Below are 15,192 nucleotides of genomic sequence, written 5' to 3'. Positions count from 1 at the left end.
ATCTATTATGTGGCTTAACCGAACTCATTCATATCATTGTATTAAAATTAAAAAAAAAATCCCATGCCTAGGAGGATATACAAGTCATATTAATGAATAACACCCTTACCCTCTTCGCACCAAAACAGCCGCGAGGTTGGATAACCAAAAGATGCGAAAGTTCGATCCATGGCCGGTGTTCTTCAAGCGCAATGGCGTAGCCATCCACAAGGCTAAGGTGGTCTGTAGTCCAGAGAGATTTTCTGTAAGGATAATGATATTCATGCATTCATTTTTACTTCTTACATATTTCTCTCGATTGTCGGTTATTCGGATCAAATGAATTGAAAATGATCACTGACAAAATATTAATAAGGCTATGTTGGAAGTAAAAATGAGTTTGTGAATAAATCTATTCTTTCGTAAAGTCATGCTTATAGCCTACTCAATTTCAATATAGATTGTTTTTTAATGTATATTTAGTAGAGGAGAAGTAGTAAATAATACGTTTTATGCTAAAAATTATAAATTAATTCTATATCCAATCCCCTTTTATCCTATTCTTTAAAGAAAAAAGATCATCTACCCTATGTAATTTAGCCTTTATGCTTCTTACTCAAGAAAAGAAACATAAGTTCTTTAAATCCACAATTAAATCCCTATCTCCAAAATTCTTAACTTTCCATTGCAATTTTCCAATGAATGTCACCTTTGGTACATTCTTAATCTCTTTATTTACTTATTCTTGATTTAATTAGTAGGTTAATTATTCATATAGTCCTTGAATTTATCGGTTAAGATTATGATTTTGAGAATAGTTTATATTATATTGTTGTTTTTTTATATTGATAATTTTATATAAGCAAAAAAATAAACATATAATTTTATAGTATTATTTTCAGCTAGCCCATCCAAGAAAAAAATCATGGCTCCGCCCTTGTTCAAGCGTGAATGGAATCAGAACTGGCCGTTCCTGGTCGGTTTCGCCATCACCGGCACGCTCATCACCAAGTTCTCTCTCGATCTTACCGGTACTCCATCCCTTCCTTTCTCTATCTATATCTCTGAATATTTACGCATCTGTAGATACACACACACACACATATGTATTTGCATATGAATATACGTTTCAGTTAGGTAGATTTTGTTTGGGTTGATTTGGAGGCTGTACAAATTTTGCAGAGGAGGACGCAAAAGATTCTCCGTTCGTGCAGAGGCATAAGAAGTACGCATCTCAAATCCCCATTCTCTTGAAAAATTTCAAACCTAATTTGAGTTAATTATAATTAATGTCTCAACCAGTCATTGATCCAAAATCTGACAATCCCTGCTAGTTAATTTGTAATTTGCTTTTTCACTGATTTTCTCAGTTGCTTGTAATGTGGATTTTGATTGGCTGATTATAGAATTTAAATGTGGTTTTTTTATTTAACAAAGAAGAAGTGTGATTATTTAGGACTGTTTGATAACCATTTAGTTTTTTATTTAGGAACCATTTGATAACCATTTAGTTTTTAGTTTGGGAAATTTGGTCCTGTATAGAATTATAACCCGTTTATTTTTTTTTTCTTAGAAAAACACCAATTAAGCTTTAGATGTAATCAGATTTGTTTTGAAAAAAAAAAAAAAAAACTAATAAAAGGGGCTTGAAAACTTTAAGTTTTAACGATAAAGACAAAATAAAGGGTAAAGTGAATAATATCATGATTGACTTTTTAGTGTAAAAATGTGATTTTTCATTAAAGTAAACAGTATTGTGAGCTTTTTATTAAAACTTCAAAAAAAAAAAACATTAAAAACAAAATAAGAGAGACATTCGAGAAACCCAACATAGAAGGTCGGTTCCAAAGAGTGGGTGTTTGAGAGTGATGTACTCTAATGTTCCACTGCTACCCAATAAACCTAACAACAAATTTAAGATCAACACAAAAACCAGCAATTATGCGTTTGATGTAGTAATCACTTGGTTCAATTGCCTCTGAGTATAGAGAAGTGTAGTGGTAGTGTTTCAACAATTGGAATAGAGATGAAGAGTTAAAAGAAACAAACACTGGAGCTCCATAGGTAGGAGAAGGAGAAAGAGTTTCGACAAATGGGTAATTAAGTCTTTTTAACTTCAATTTTGGCTAATTTTATAAGAATTAGAAAAGATAGACTATATTTCATTAGATGGTTCTCAAAATGGTTATACTTCCAAATTTCCTTTTTGGTTTTTAGTTTTCACTTTTTAAAAGAAAAAAAAAAAAAAACTTAAAACTGAAATCTTGTTTGGTAACTTTTTCAGATGAAAATTGAAAACCAAAAAATAAAGACTTATCAAAATTTATTGAAAACTCAATAGAGTAGTTTTCAGTTTTTATTTCTTTGAAAACTGAAAGTAGTTACAAGCACAATTTCAGTTTTTAGTTTGCAAAAAAGTGAAAACAAAAACTTAAAATGAAATGATTATTAAACGACGTTTTTTTTTTGAACAAACGATATTATCTATATTAAAAAGGTTTTCGTGTCATTTTAAGCTATTTTTAGTCCTATAATCCTTCGTCCGGGTCGGTTGGAGATGACCTAATTTATATTTTGAAATGAACCCCATAGACATTAATTTAATTGATAAGTTCCACATAAATATTTTCATATTTCAAAATGGGAAAGGGATCCTCTCTAGATCTCTTCCTCCTAATCCACCAAATCAAGGAATTCGGGGCATTTGACGGTATTGGACTGTTAGGTAATTAGGTGTAAGATTAGAATTTAATTAATGATAATTAAGTTTACATGAGAGGGTAGTTGTAATCTCAGTCATGATCCTGATTATGTTCCCATGCATGTGATGTGATGCCTAAAAACAACGATCTTGACTAAGTATTATGATACAATTGATTGAAAATTTAAAAAAAATTATTTCAACTAATTATATTATGACATTTTATATTGAACTCGTAGATGAGATTCTTGTGTGTAACAAATATATGCTTGTATTAGTATTGTTGTCATCATGTATCACCGAGTTCTTGTGCGTAATTAGATAAAGAGAGAGACCAATTGTAAGAATAAACTATTGTATGATGAACTAACTTTCATTTCACAAACTTGAACACAGATATTTATCTGATTGTCAACGTTCATCAGCTTAATTGTCTTAAGCTTATGATTAACACATCACATTTTCTCAACAGTAAAGCTACATAGCAGCAACTATCATTTAGCTTCTGATTTTCGGTCTTGCACAACGAATTTCTACACCGGGAAACGCATTTTGTGTATGAATGCAGATCCCTGGTGACATCCTGCATTTTCTAGCTATGCTTTGGTGATTCTTCCGAGCATGCGAGACCGATCCCCAGGAGCGAAAGGTATGCACTTCCTCACAAATTGATTAATTTCACTTGTGTTCACGTAGTTTGCTTTGGTGATTCTGCCGCCTCAGTTTCTCCATTGATGTGGTTTGCTTCCTTTCCTTTTGCTGCAGGCACTTTCTCTTCAACAGCGGCGAGGAGAGCAGGATCCACAATCTGCTTCTGGAGATTGAAGCTGTTTATGTCCCCTTGTCTTGATGGTTCATCACCAATTACGTACTCTGTATCTCATGAAACAATCAAGTCTGTAAGTTCGCTGTGGACTAGTTACAAAATTGGAACATTACGTCTGTAATACGCTAACTTTTACTTTTTGTAAATTAAGGGTCCTTCTAATAGCGATTTCGTGTTTAGTTTTTAGTTTTCTTTTACCCTGTTTTTCTACCTCTTCAATAACTTATCTGTCTAGGTAGAAATTTGAGAAATTGTGAAGTGTGACCTGGAGCAGCATAGCCGGTGGTTCCCGTTATTCCAACTGTGCTACTTTGATTTAGAGGGGAGTCCGCGGTGGCTGAAATGAGTCTTGCTAACCCAACGTATTTGAAGCTGAGAAGCATGCGAAAATCGAGCTGGGATTGTCCTAGAGAATTTGTTTCCACCAATGCCAATTTGTTGGAGATTAGGCATGTTGAGGCCAATGTCAGGTGGATAATGCCCTCAAGTGCATTGCCTATTTCCTCTGGAACGTTTCCCACCATAATGTTATATGCCAAGGAAAGTTGTGTAACTGATGAAAGATTCGCCAAGGAAGAAGGGATGCCTCCTGTTAGATTGTTTGTGCCAATATTAAGTGTCAAAAGCTTCGCCAACGAGCCAAGCTCCTATGGTATATTGCCCATGAGACGGTTTGATCTCAAACTTATGATGCTCAATGCAGAGCAGTATGTCAAGTTGACTGGAATTTCCCCTCCAAAATGTTATCACTGAGATTGCGGTGCTGCAGTCTGAACAGATGACCAATTTGCTGTGGCACCTTGCCCGAGAAGCTGTTGTTTCGAAGGTTGATGAACCTAAGAAAGGAGAGGTTTCCAATGTGAGGTGGTATGGTTCCTTGCAAAACAGGGCCTTGCAGGTTCAAGGATCCTACTCTTTGATGCCTCCCGCAAGAACTCCATACCAGTTACAGAAATGAAGGGAGTCATTACATGAGTTCAAGAATCCGTATCGATTAGCGGATATGGATCCTCTAAATTTGAGTAAAGCCAATCGATCAGTCGTTTCTGAATGGATTTCCAGAAGTGGTATATTGAAAAAGTTTCATAACAAAGAGAAGGGTCGTCACGAAAAGGTATATAGGCCGAACGGAACATAAGCTCGGACCATGAAGATCCATTACTCAGTAAGCAGAAGCGGGAATTCTGACGATAAAATTATGCAGACTACGAGTTGTAGGACGATGAGCAGACTTTCTTAACCATCACGGCCAAGGCGCTCTGGTCGCTGGACGATTACTGGACTTCTTAACACCATGATAACTAGTTAACCCTTCAACACCATGACCAATGGGAAAAAATAAATGATGCATTAAACTTCCAAGAATAAGAACTAAATTATGTTTTTATTTATTTATTTGTATTCAAACTTCAAATCTCAATGCTGCTTTCTTTGAAACTGTTCTTACCGTTGACAGTTGACACAGAGAGGAAATAGATGACATGTTCTGTTGCTGTTAACTAGGATTTGAAAGCTACTCTCCAACTGGTGGTAAGAAAAGAAAAGGACAAACTGCTGATGCATGTTTAAAAGAATGAATCTGAAGGGAACAAAGATACTGCAGGTAAGAAGTCCAATTTCAGCTGAAAATTATTCTCTTTTATTCTAGTTTTATTTTACAATACAACAGTCTTCGTTTCTGCGAATTCTGAGAATGTAACTCAGTGCTTGAACAAACACAGTTGTTTTACGTGCTGCTTAGGCCGTGATCATATGATTTCTACGAATCGAGGTTCCAGTTAGTACATCCCTTGCTAGGCATAATCCTTCTACAACATGTCCAATATCCATCCTCTCTCTCGGCAAATCTGCAGAACAAGCAACTCCTATCCTGGCCATGATAACCAAGCACTTCCTAACTCTTTGCCTTTGATCATCTTGAACCTGATTCCTACCGTTGGATGCAATACTATGAGTGCTGCTTTCTTTTATTTGAAGAAGTACCGGATCACATATTTCTTCTACAAGTTCAGGCAAAGTTATCCGAACAAAGTTGTGCAGGTTCAGATCATCTTTGAACATCTCATCTGTAGGCCTTTTTCCAGTAAGCATCTCTAACAGTAGGATTCCGTAGCTATACACGTCTCCATATGTTGAAACCTCGTTTCCCATGCCATACTCTATAGATTTTTTTTCCGCACAGAAACATATGGATCATACTGTTAAAAACTGAAATAAATGAAAAATTAATGTTCTTGTACATGTCAGAAAGAGGTTGAAGCAACAATGCATCTTACCTGGGGCGATATAGCCTATCGAGCCATTTATGACATTGGCAGTGCTTCTTTGTGAAGGAAGTGAACACGAAGCATCCGGGAGGTACCTTGCTAAACCAAAATCAGCAACACGGGCAGTCATGTCGCCTTCCAAGAGAACGTTGCTGGGCTTCAAATCGCAATGAACTATTGGCATGTGAGAGTGGTTGTGCAAATAATTCAGAGCATTAGCTATGTCGATGGCAATGTTTACCCTCCGAGTAAGGTTCAAACGCCCCTGCACAATCGGTGCCCCAGGTAGTCTATGAGCTGAAAAATGTAGCCACTCTTCTAGATTTCCATTCGTCATGAATTCATAAACCAAAGCTATGAAATCATTCCCTTGAAAATTGATACTTACGCACACGGTCAGTAGTTTGACAAGATTTCGGTGCCTAATATATTTCAAGGTTTCACATTCAACCATAAAACTCTCTCTTGAACGATGAGCACTGAGTACTTTCACTGCAACAATTCTTTCTTCCTGATTGAGAATTCCCCTGTACACAGACCCAAAGCTACCAGCACCAATCAAATTCCGAGAAGAGAACCCATTAGTTGCTTTGAGGAGATCTCCATATGAAACTTTCAAGAGTGAAACCTCCCATGATGATCCTAAAGTTAACTTCGATCTCGCTTTGCTTGATAGATAAAGAAGCACAAAGCGCAATGCTTTTCTGGCTGGATAAAGAAGGATGAAGCACAATAGTAAGATAACTCCAATACCGATCCCACAAGCAATTGAGATAAGTACTTTTTGCCATAGAAATATATCTTGCTTATTGTTGGAGTTGCTGGAGTTGCATATGGGCAATTGTAACTCAGGTATACCTCCACAAAGCCGTATGTTTCCCTTGATATAAAATGCAGTTCTATTTGTGAAAATTCCTTCCGTTGGTACTGCACCTTCAAGATCATTATGTGATAGGTTCAAGTTCTGCAAGAAACGGAAACTCCCCAAATAGTTGGGAATTCCGCCAGACAAGTTGTTACGAGAGAGGTCCAAATTTTCAATCCCTCTTAGAGAACTCAAGGATTGAGGAATTGTTCCCTGAAACAAGTTTCCACTAAGATACAGACTTCTCAAACCCATGCATCTCCCTAAAATTCCTGGGACTTCACCAGATAACATGTTTGCGGAAAGATCCAAGATGTCAAGTGAATCCATGTTGCCTACTTCCAAGGGAATGGATCCGGTAAGTTGGTTTCTGGATAGGTCCAGATCCACAACATGTGTCAAGGCTGACAAAACTTGTAGTGGAATGGGACCGCTAAGATTATTTTGAGAAAGATGCAAGTATATCAAACGCCAGCAATTACCAAGACCTTGCGGTGTGCGTCCTTGTAAGAAATTGGACATGAGATCTAATACTTCTAGTGAAGATAGATTGCCTATTGAAGGTGGGATAGTACCTGACAGCTCATTGTGATCCAAATACAAATAAACTAGTTTATCTAGTTTAGAAATTGAGCTTGGTATAGAGCCCCTCAATAGGTTTTCCCCAAAGTCTAACCTCCCCAAGTTGACAAAATTTCCAATCTCAGAAGGAATGCTTCCGCGTATCTGATTCCTCCACATTCCCATTGCCTCGAGCTTTATTGAGAGATTGCTGACAGATTCAGGTAGCACTCCTCCAAAATGATTGGAACTGATGTCCAAATGCTCTAAATTGGTGCAATTAACCAGAGAAGAGAGAAAGTCCAAGTCACCTATCTCATTATTTCCAAGATTGTTAGCATCTATTTCTAACCGGAACAGATTGGACATCCTTGCCAGGCTAGGTATTCTTCCGGTAAACATATTTTCTAAGATTACAAATATTGCAAGGTTGGATGCATTGGAGATTGTAGTTGGTATTGGTCCAGTGAATTGGTTGAAATGGAAGAAAAAGGCATTTAGGTTTGGAAATATAGCGTGGCCCAAGCCAGGAGGAAGAGTTCCATGTAGTTGGTTTTGAACCACCGAAATGTTTGTAATAGAAGAGAGGTTGTATATGGATGGAGGGATGGTACCTGTCAAATAATTTTGCCCCAATGAAATGGATGTTAAACTTTTCAACTGGCCAAGGCTATTTGGAATACCTCCCTGCAGATTATTTTGTGCTGCAGATAGCACCCGAAGAGAAGAAAGATTCCCAAACGAAGATGGGATTTTCCCACTAAATCTATTCCTATCTAAACGAAGTACCTGAAGCTTCGCCAATGAGCCAATTTCGGTTGAAAGTTCGCCACTAAGAGCGTTGCCAGATAAGGCAAGGTAAAGGAGGTTAGAGCAACGTGATATGTTGAATGGAATATGACCACTGAAGGAGTTGTTTTGAAGGTGTAGTAGTTGCAACCGGAGCAAACGACGAATTTCTGGAGGGATGGTGCCACTGAAGCTATTGTTTGGGAGGTTTAACTCTCTCAAAAAGCTCAAGTTTCCAATGTGGGGGGATAGCGACCCTACCAGCCGGCTTGATTGAAGGTCAAGCACCATGACTCTCTTGTGTCTGCGGCCGCAGGTAATACCAGGCCACTGACAGAAATGCAGGGATGCATTCCAGGAGCTCAGGATTCCGAGTGTATCGTTTGTGATTTCAGCTTTAATGGCAAGCAAGGACAGCCTATCCAACTCATTTCCTACTAGAAGCGAGGAAGAGGCAGAGGTAAAAAGAAAGAGTTGCACGAAAATAAACCAAGTAGTAAGGAGGATACCTGGGAACTCCATTGCGGCCGCAAAACAAGGATCAAGTTTTGAAGCAGAAGTGATATGCATGAACAGAAACAAAACTAAAACTTGCAGCAAATGTGGGTGTCGATGAAAAACATTGTAACTTGACGCAAAGACATAGAAAGTTAAAGTTAACTGCAGGAGTAGACTTTGGAGTCCAAATCAGTTGCTCAAAGTCATCAGAAATTTCTTCGGAAAGTTAAAAGTTCACACTGGTTGATGCTATTTGTTCAAACTTGGCTGAAGATGTTTTTTCCATCTTGAAGAACAACTCTTATAGTTCACACTGGTTGATGTTATTCGTAGAACTCATAGTACTTTTTGGACTTATAAGTCCAAACACCTTCACTTGTTTGAGAACTCCCTCTCACACTATCTTCCAAGGCCCATCTATAAACCTTGCAAAAAGTTTCATCTTCTTTTCGGATCCAAGCCCTATCTTTCATTGCATATCCATTTGAAAATTATTGAAAAAATTGAAGGAAAAATTATTGGAAAAAGCAAGAGAAGAGAATGTGAATAATTGAAATAAAATGAAGTAAGACAGTTGAAAGTGTGAAAATTATGTGAGAAATGCTGTAGGAATGACTTGGGTATTTATAGGAAAAAAAAATTATAATTTTTTATTAATTTTCAAAAAAAAATTTGTCCGCCAAAAAAAGAAAAAAGGAATTTTAAATCTAACGGTAACCTGGCGTCAACATGATGCCAGATAGCCTTTGACGTTAGGTAGCCATTGGAGCTCAAAATTTAGGTCAGCCGGGGGCTGGCTAACTCATTTGGGCCAGTCGGTTGGCCTGATTTGGTGGTTTTGGCCTGATGGGGCTCATGAGCCATTTGGCCTAGCGTTCGGTTGGAGACGGTTTTCATGTCATTTCAAGTTATTTTTAATCCTATAGCCCTTTGGCCGAATCGATTGGAGATGACCTAAGACCACCACCAAGCCTTCTCATTGCTTCAACAAGTTGCTCTCTCAACCTTTGTGACACCAAACAGCTTCCCATTGCGATGACACACTCCCTATATAGTCCAACAAAATCCTCTCCGGATCCTTTTGGTGAAGATACTAAGGATCCGTAAATCATGTATGTTCATCGTACATTGTGCGGTCAGTTTTTGTCAAGTATTGTTCGTATAATTTTAAATAAAAATATTTAAAATAATTTCTGACCGCACGATGTACGATGAACGAATATGATTTATGAATCTTCGAAATCCTCACAAAGAGGATCTGGTGAGGATCCAGATTTCTAGTAATGTATAAAAAAAATCTTATACCATGTTTACTGAGTCGTGATCATAATTGAGTTGATGTGAAACTATGGTCTAAATTCGTTAAAGTTGTCCATCAAATAATTTGGTATCGAAATATGTGATATACTAACTTAAATAATCTATTTACTAATTTTCCATCGTTGAAATGAAAACCAATTTGACTAGTAAATTGTCTAATAAGAATACTACTCCGGACAAAGAGTCTAATTCCTTTAAAATCAGGAGTTGAATTCTTTAGTTTTTAAAGCCTCCATGTGTATAGATTTCTCCATAATTAATAAATAAATTATTAATTTATAGTTAACTATAATTTCTCACTAAATTATGGATTAATAAACAATTCGAGAGAAGTTAGAAATATTAACCAAAATTCCGTCATTCTATATTACAGTTTGGTGATATTTCTCTTCACTTGTAAGTGAGAGATATTAGTTTGAATCTCGTAAATGGTGAATTTGATACCAAATTAAGTTATCTACTATGTGGCTTAGCCAAACTCCTTCCTATCTTTAGTGTAAAATATATCGTTGTATTAAAAAAAAAAAAAAAAAAAGAACCAAAAATTCCAAGCCTAGGAGGATATACAAGTCAATTTTTGACTAACACTCTTACCCTCGCTTGGCACCAAAACAGCCGCGAGGATAACCAAGAATCCAATCCCTGCTATTTGGTTAGAGATCATCAAAAGATGCACACACATATGTATTTGCATATGAATATACGTCTCAGTTAGGTAGATTTTGTTTGGCTTGATTTGGAGGGTGTACAAATTTTGCAGAGGAGGACGCAAAAAATTCTCCGTTCGTGCAGAGGCATAAGAAGTACGCATCTCAAATCCCCATTCTCTTGAAAAATTTCAAACCTAATTTGAGTTAATTATAATTAATGTCTCAACCAGTGATTGATCCAAAATCTGACAATCTCTGCTAGTTAATTTGTAATTTGCTTTTTCACCGATTTTCTCAGTTGCTTGTAATGTGGATTTTGATTGGCTGATTATAGAATTTAAATGTGGTTTTTTTATTTAACAAAGAAGAAGTGTGATTATTTAGGGACCGTTTGATAACCATTTAGTTTTTAGTTTGTGGTTTTGGTTTTTAGTTTTCACTTTGAAAAAAAAAAAAAAAAAAAAAAAAAAAAACTTAAAACTGAAATCTTGTTTAGTAACTTTTTCAGATGAAAACTGAAAACCAAAAATAATGATTTGTCAAATTTTATTGGAAACTCAATAGAGTGTTTTCCGTTTTTATTTCTTTGAAAACTGAAAGTAGTTACAAGGCAATATTTCAGTTTTTAGTTTGCAAAAAAACGAATACAAAAACTGAAAATGAAATGGTTATTAAACGACGCATTTTTTTTGAACAAATGATATTATCTACATTGGGAGGGGTGAACTTAAGCCTCACAATGGGCTAACAATAATGTGGTTCAAATTCGCCTTTGGCGAGGTTCGAACCTAAGACCTTCCACTTACAAGTGAAGAGAAATCACACTAGACCGTAGTACTAAATGGCCAACGACGCCTTAGTAATTGAGGTTGAATTTCTGAACGACAACGTTTCGTCAGCATTGATATTTCGTGGTCTTGGGCAATATATGGAAATTGAACCAAGTTTCTTAATTGTTTCAAGGAGTCATCCATGTTCGCGTTAGTACAGTGGATAAATGCAGTCAGGACTGCTATCATATGAATTGAACAAAACTTAAAGAGTATATTGGATCAGTATTCTTCTTATGTGAGCGTGCGATTAGTGAATTTGGTAGAGTTAGATAATCAGTAGTGCTTGAGTTCTATATTTGATTTGCCCTTTTAGTTGGTCAATCAATTCGTAGTTGTTAATATTTGTCTGAGTTCTCGTAGATAGATCTATAGATTTCATGATAACAAAAGCAAGAAATCAAGTTTAGCTCTAATTTGGTACTGAGGTGATTCTTAAAAAAATGGCTATAAAAAAAAACTGGAAGCTTTTTTATGTTTGGTAAACATTCAGCTTCAGTTTTTTTTCACAGTTTTTGGTGAAAAAAAGCCAAAAACACAAAGCTGCAAAACCCAGCTTTGAAAAACCAGCTTTTTTTCACATCTGTTTTACATAAAAGTTTATCAAACGCTATAATACTGTTTATTTATTTTTTTCAAAAGCACTTTTACAAAAAAGTTTACCAAACACTCTATTGTTTTATTTCACAGTTGCTTATTCTCACAGTACAGCAGAAACAGTTTTTTTTCAAAGCACAACAATACCAAACTAGTCCTTAGTATGAGATGACAATGCGAGATGACCCCTCGTCATGTTGATTGCATTGAACTCGCAGTGATCTTCGATGTCTTTCAAGAATCACAGGTATTTTGTTAAAAAGTTACTATCTCATTTGTTACGGCCTTCAAACAGTATATTTCTGGTCAATCAACTGCAGTGAAGTGAGTAGCTTAAGGTTGCATGCTATATGTAGTTTGGTCCGAAATGAATAAATCGGCTAAAGGCTCCTACGCCATTTGTTGCAGATTATGTATTACCTGTTACTCATCGTTTGTATGAATGGGGCTGAGATCTTTATGTTCATGATTATTTTCTACCAGCTGAATCCATCGAAGCAAGATTGCATATGTGCTATAGTTTTTGCATTCCGTCGATACTTAATTAGGGGTGGAAAAAAAATTACCGAAAATCCGAAACCAAACCGAAAAATGTCCGAATCGAAAATCCCAAAAATTTTAGTACCAAAATCGAACCGATCCCAAATTATTTGGTATGGGATTCGGTCTCACGTCTTAACACCATTCGGTATCCATGTCCCAAACCGAACTTTAATAAATATCTATAATGGTGTAGAAAAGTGTGCAGAAAAAGCACTTGAGCAGATGATGTGTGTAGAAAATCCATGTCCCGAACCAAACTCTAATATCTATTATATATTATTAAAATAAGCAAATTATGCAGAAAAAACACATGATGTGTTGTGTGCGTCTATATTTCTATCAAGCAAACATATCTATAATGCCCTATTATATAATATTAAAATAAGTAAAGTGTGCAATTGTCTCAGACTTTTTAGACAAAGTCTCTCCCATCTCTGCCTTCGCCAAAGTCTCACTCTTTCTGTCTTTCCTCTCGAATTTGAAACTCAAAGGCGACCGACCCACCCATCCTCTCACAAATTGACTCCGACCAACTCTCTCCATTCCGGCCACCACCACCTCACTGCTTCATCCCCACCTTCGGTTCTCTCCATTGATTCTCTATGTGTGTGGGGTTTCAAATTAAGGTTAGGGTTTCAAATTGGGGTTAGGGTCAGGAGGAAGATGAAGGTCTAACTATCTCTTCACTCTGTCTATCTCTCGACCTTCAATCTTCACCGATTCACTCACTGTCTTTGATTTTAAATTGGGGTTTTAATGTAGGTTAAGATGATTTCAGGTTTGGTTTCGGGAAATCCCAAAATACCAAAAATATTTCAGGAATCCTGAACTTCGAGAATACCCAAATATTGGTTTGGGATTGATCGTCAGATTTCCGTCCCAAAAATAGTCGGTTTGGGACTTGATATGCCTTTCTCAGTTCGGTATCCCATACCGAACCAACCCTATCTCTACTAATTAATAAAACACTCATTGTCAACCAAAACCCTATGAAATTATCAATTTAACCCTCTAATTAAAACATAACATGAATAAGAAATATGAGGCATAAATGTAATTTCACACAACCAAATTTTACTGTTTTTTTTCCAAAGCCTCACCTATATGTAATCCTAACATATCTCTAATTAAAAATAAAAAATAAAATAAAAATAAAAAAAACTTCTCACTCCCACATTCTCTATTACTTTCTTCCTCTCTCCTTCTATTTCAAAAATAAAAAAATAAAAATAAAAATTCTCACACACTTTATGTGTGCCCATATGCTAGTATTTAATTGTGATTGATTGCCTGCACGTTATTGACATTGTGCCCAAATTTGTTGTGCTTTTAAGTGAACGAGCTGATGATTGGTACCCAATGTAGATCAACTTCTGTTGGGCAGACGACGACCTGGTTTGGTACTGAGGTGATTCTGAAAAAAGCTGCTATCAAAAAAAGCTGGGAGCTGTTTTTGTGTTTGGTAAACACTCAGCTTCAGCTTTTTTTCACAGTTTTGGGTGAAAAAAAGCCAAAAACAAGAAGCTGCAAAACCCAGCTTTGAAAAACTGGCTTTTTTTCACATCTGTTTTACATAAAAGTTTACCAACACTCTAATACTGCTTTTTTTTTTTTTTCAAAAGCACTTTTACAAAAAAGTTTACCAAACACTCTGCTGCTTTATTTCACAGCTGCTTATTCTCACAGCACAACAGAAACAGTTTTTTTTCAAAACACAGCAATACCAAACCAGCCCGACGAAGGGCGTTTAATAATTGTTTTAGCTTGGTTCTTTTTGGGGAGGAATCCGGATCCCTTTCCACCTAATTCATCAAGTTTAGGATCTGAGCCGTTGAAATTTGATCCAACGGCTACAGTTATTATAACTTTTAAAGGGGCCCATATTTGTAGTTGTTGGATCAAATTTCAATAGCCCGGATCCCGGACTTGGTGGATTAGGTGGAAAGAGATCCAGAGAGGATCCCTTTCCGTTCTTTTCGACCTAGCAACTGTTCATGTTGATGTACACTTAATTATTAGAACAGTGATCTGCTTTAGTTTGTTAAATGCATGATGCTTTTCGACAATGAAATTCAGTAGTTACGCCTAAATTAAAACCTCAATCGTGTGTCGGATATCTTTCGGTTAACGTGGTATGATTTTGGTGATCACATTTGGGTAAAAATATAACCTAGTATGGATGCTGATGAAATTTAAATTTATAGAAATCCCTATGGTTCAACTGGTAACAATTGATTTAAAATAAATTATATTCAGATTAAATATAATCATTCCCAACTTTAAGCATTTTGGTTCAGTTCTCATGTTTAAGCTTTAACCATCAATTCTTCGACGGTGCAATTTTACAATTAGCTAATCAGTCAAGTTAGTTTAATTAGCCAAAAGAAATTCTTGCCTGAACAAACTCCTTTGGATTTGATTACGTCAGTTGACCAAGATAGAGTGCTTGTTATCAAAACCTTGAATATTTTCACCGTAGATTAAATATTAAAAAATATATTCTCAAAGAGAAAAAAGAAAAGGAAAACTAATAAAAATTGTTTGAAAACTTTGAGTTTTAATAATAAGGACAAAATAAAGGGTAAAGTGAATAGTGCCAGGTTTGACTTTTTAGTGTAAAAATGTGGTTTTTCATTAAAATAAACAGTACCGTAGTCTTTTCGTTAAAACTTCCAAAAAGAAAACCTATTTGGATAAGAGGGAAAGAAGGAAACAAAAAAAATTATTTCGTGATTAAAAAATCTATTACTGCATTTAAGCGTAATA

At 36.0% G+C, this 15,192-nt stretch overlaps 2 protein-coding genes across 2 annotated transcripts; one reads left to right on the top strand and one right to left on the bottom strand.

Annotated features, from left to right (window-relative positions):
- Positions 1–151: 151 nt before the first annotated feature.
- Positions 152–10,664, top strand: LOC125468769 (ATP synthase small subunit 6, mitochondrial-like). The gene is made up of 3 exons (XM_048565225.1): positions 152–196; positions 926–1,010; positions 10,567–10,664. The coding sequence occupies exons 1-3, from the start codon at positions 152–154 to the stop codon at positions 10,662–10,664; spliced, it is 228 nt and encodes a 75-aa protein (XP_048421182.1).
- On the bottom strand, positions 5,229–8,662 carry LOC103948400 (probable LRR receptor-like serine/threonine-protein kinase At3g47570). Its single transcript, XM_009359427.3, has 2 exons — positions 5,783–8,662; positions 5,229–5,665 (listed from the first exon to the last, which is right to left on the bottom strand). Exons 1-2 carry the CDS (start codon positions 8,556–8,558, stop codon positions 5,244–5,246), a joined length of 3,198 nt encoding a protein of 1,065 aa, XP_009357702.3. The 5' UTR covers positions 8,559–8,662; the 3' UTR covers positions 5,229–5,243.
- Positions 10,665–15,192: the final 4,528 nt, after the last annotated feature.

Source organism: the organism of the source record quoted next, unplaced genomic scaffold (genome assembly GCF_019419815.1).
Source record: "Pyrus x bretschneideri cultivar Hongxiangsu unplaced genomic scaffold, Pyrus_bretschneideri_v1 Contig4, whole genome shotgun sequence".
In the NCBI taxonomy this organism is placed as follows: domain Eukaryota; kingdom Viridiplantae; phylum Streptophyta; class Magnoliopsida; order Rosales; family Rosaceae; genus Pyrus; species Pyrus x bretschneideri.
This window is presented reverse-complemented; position numbering and strand designations above follow the sequence as displayed.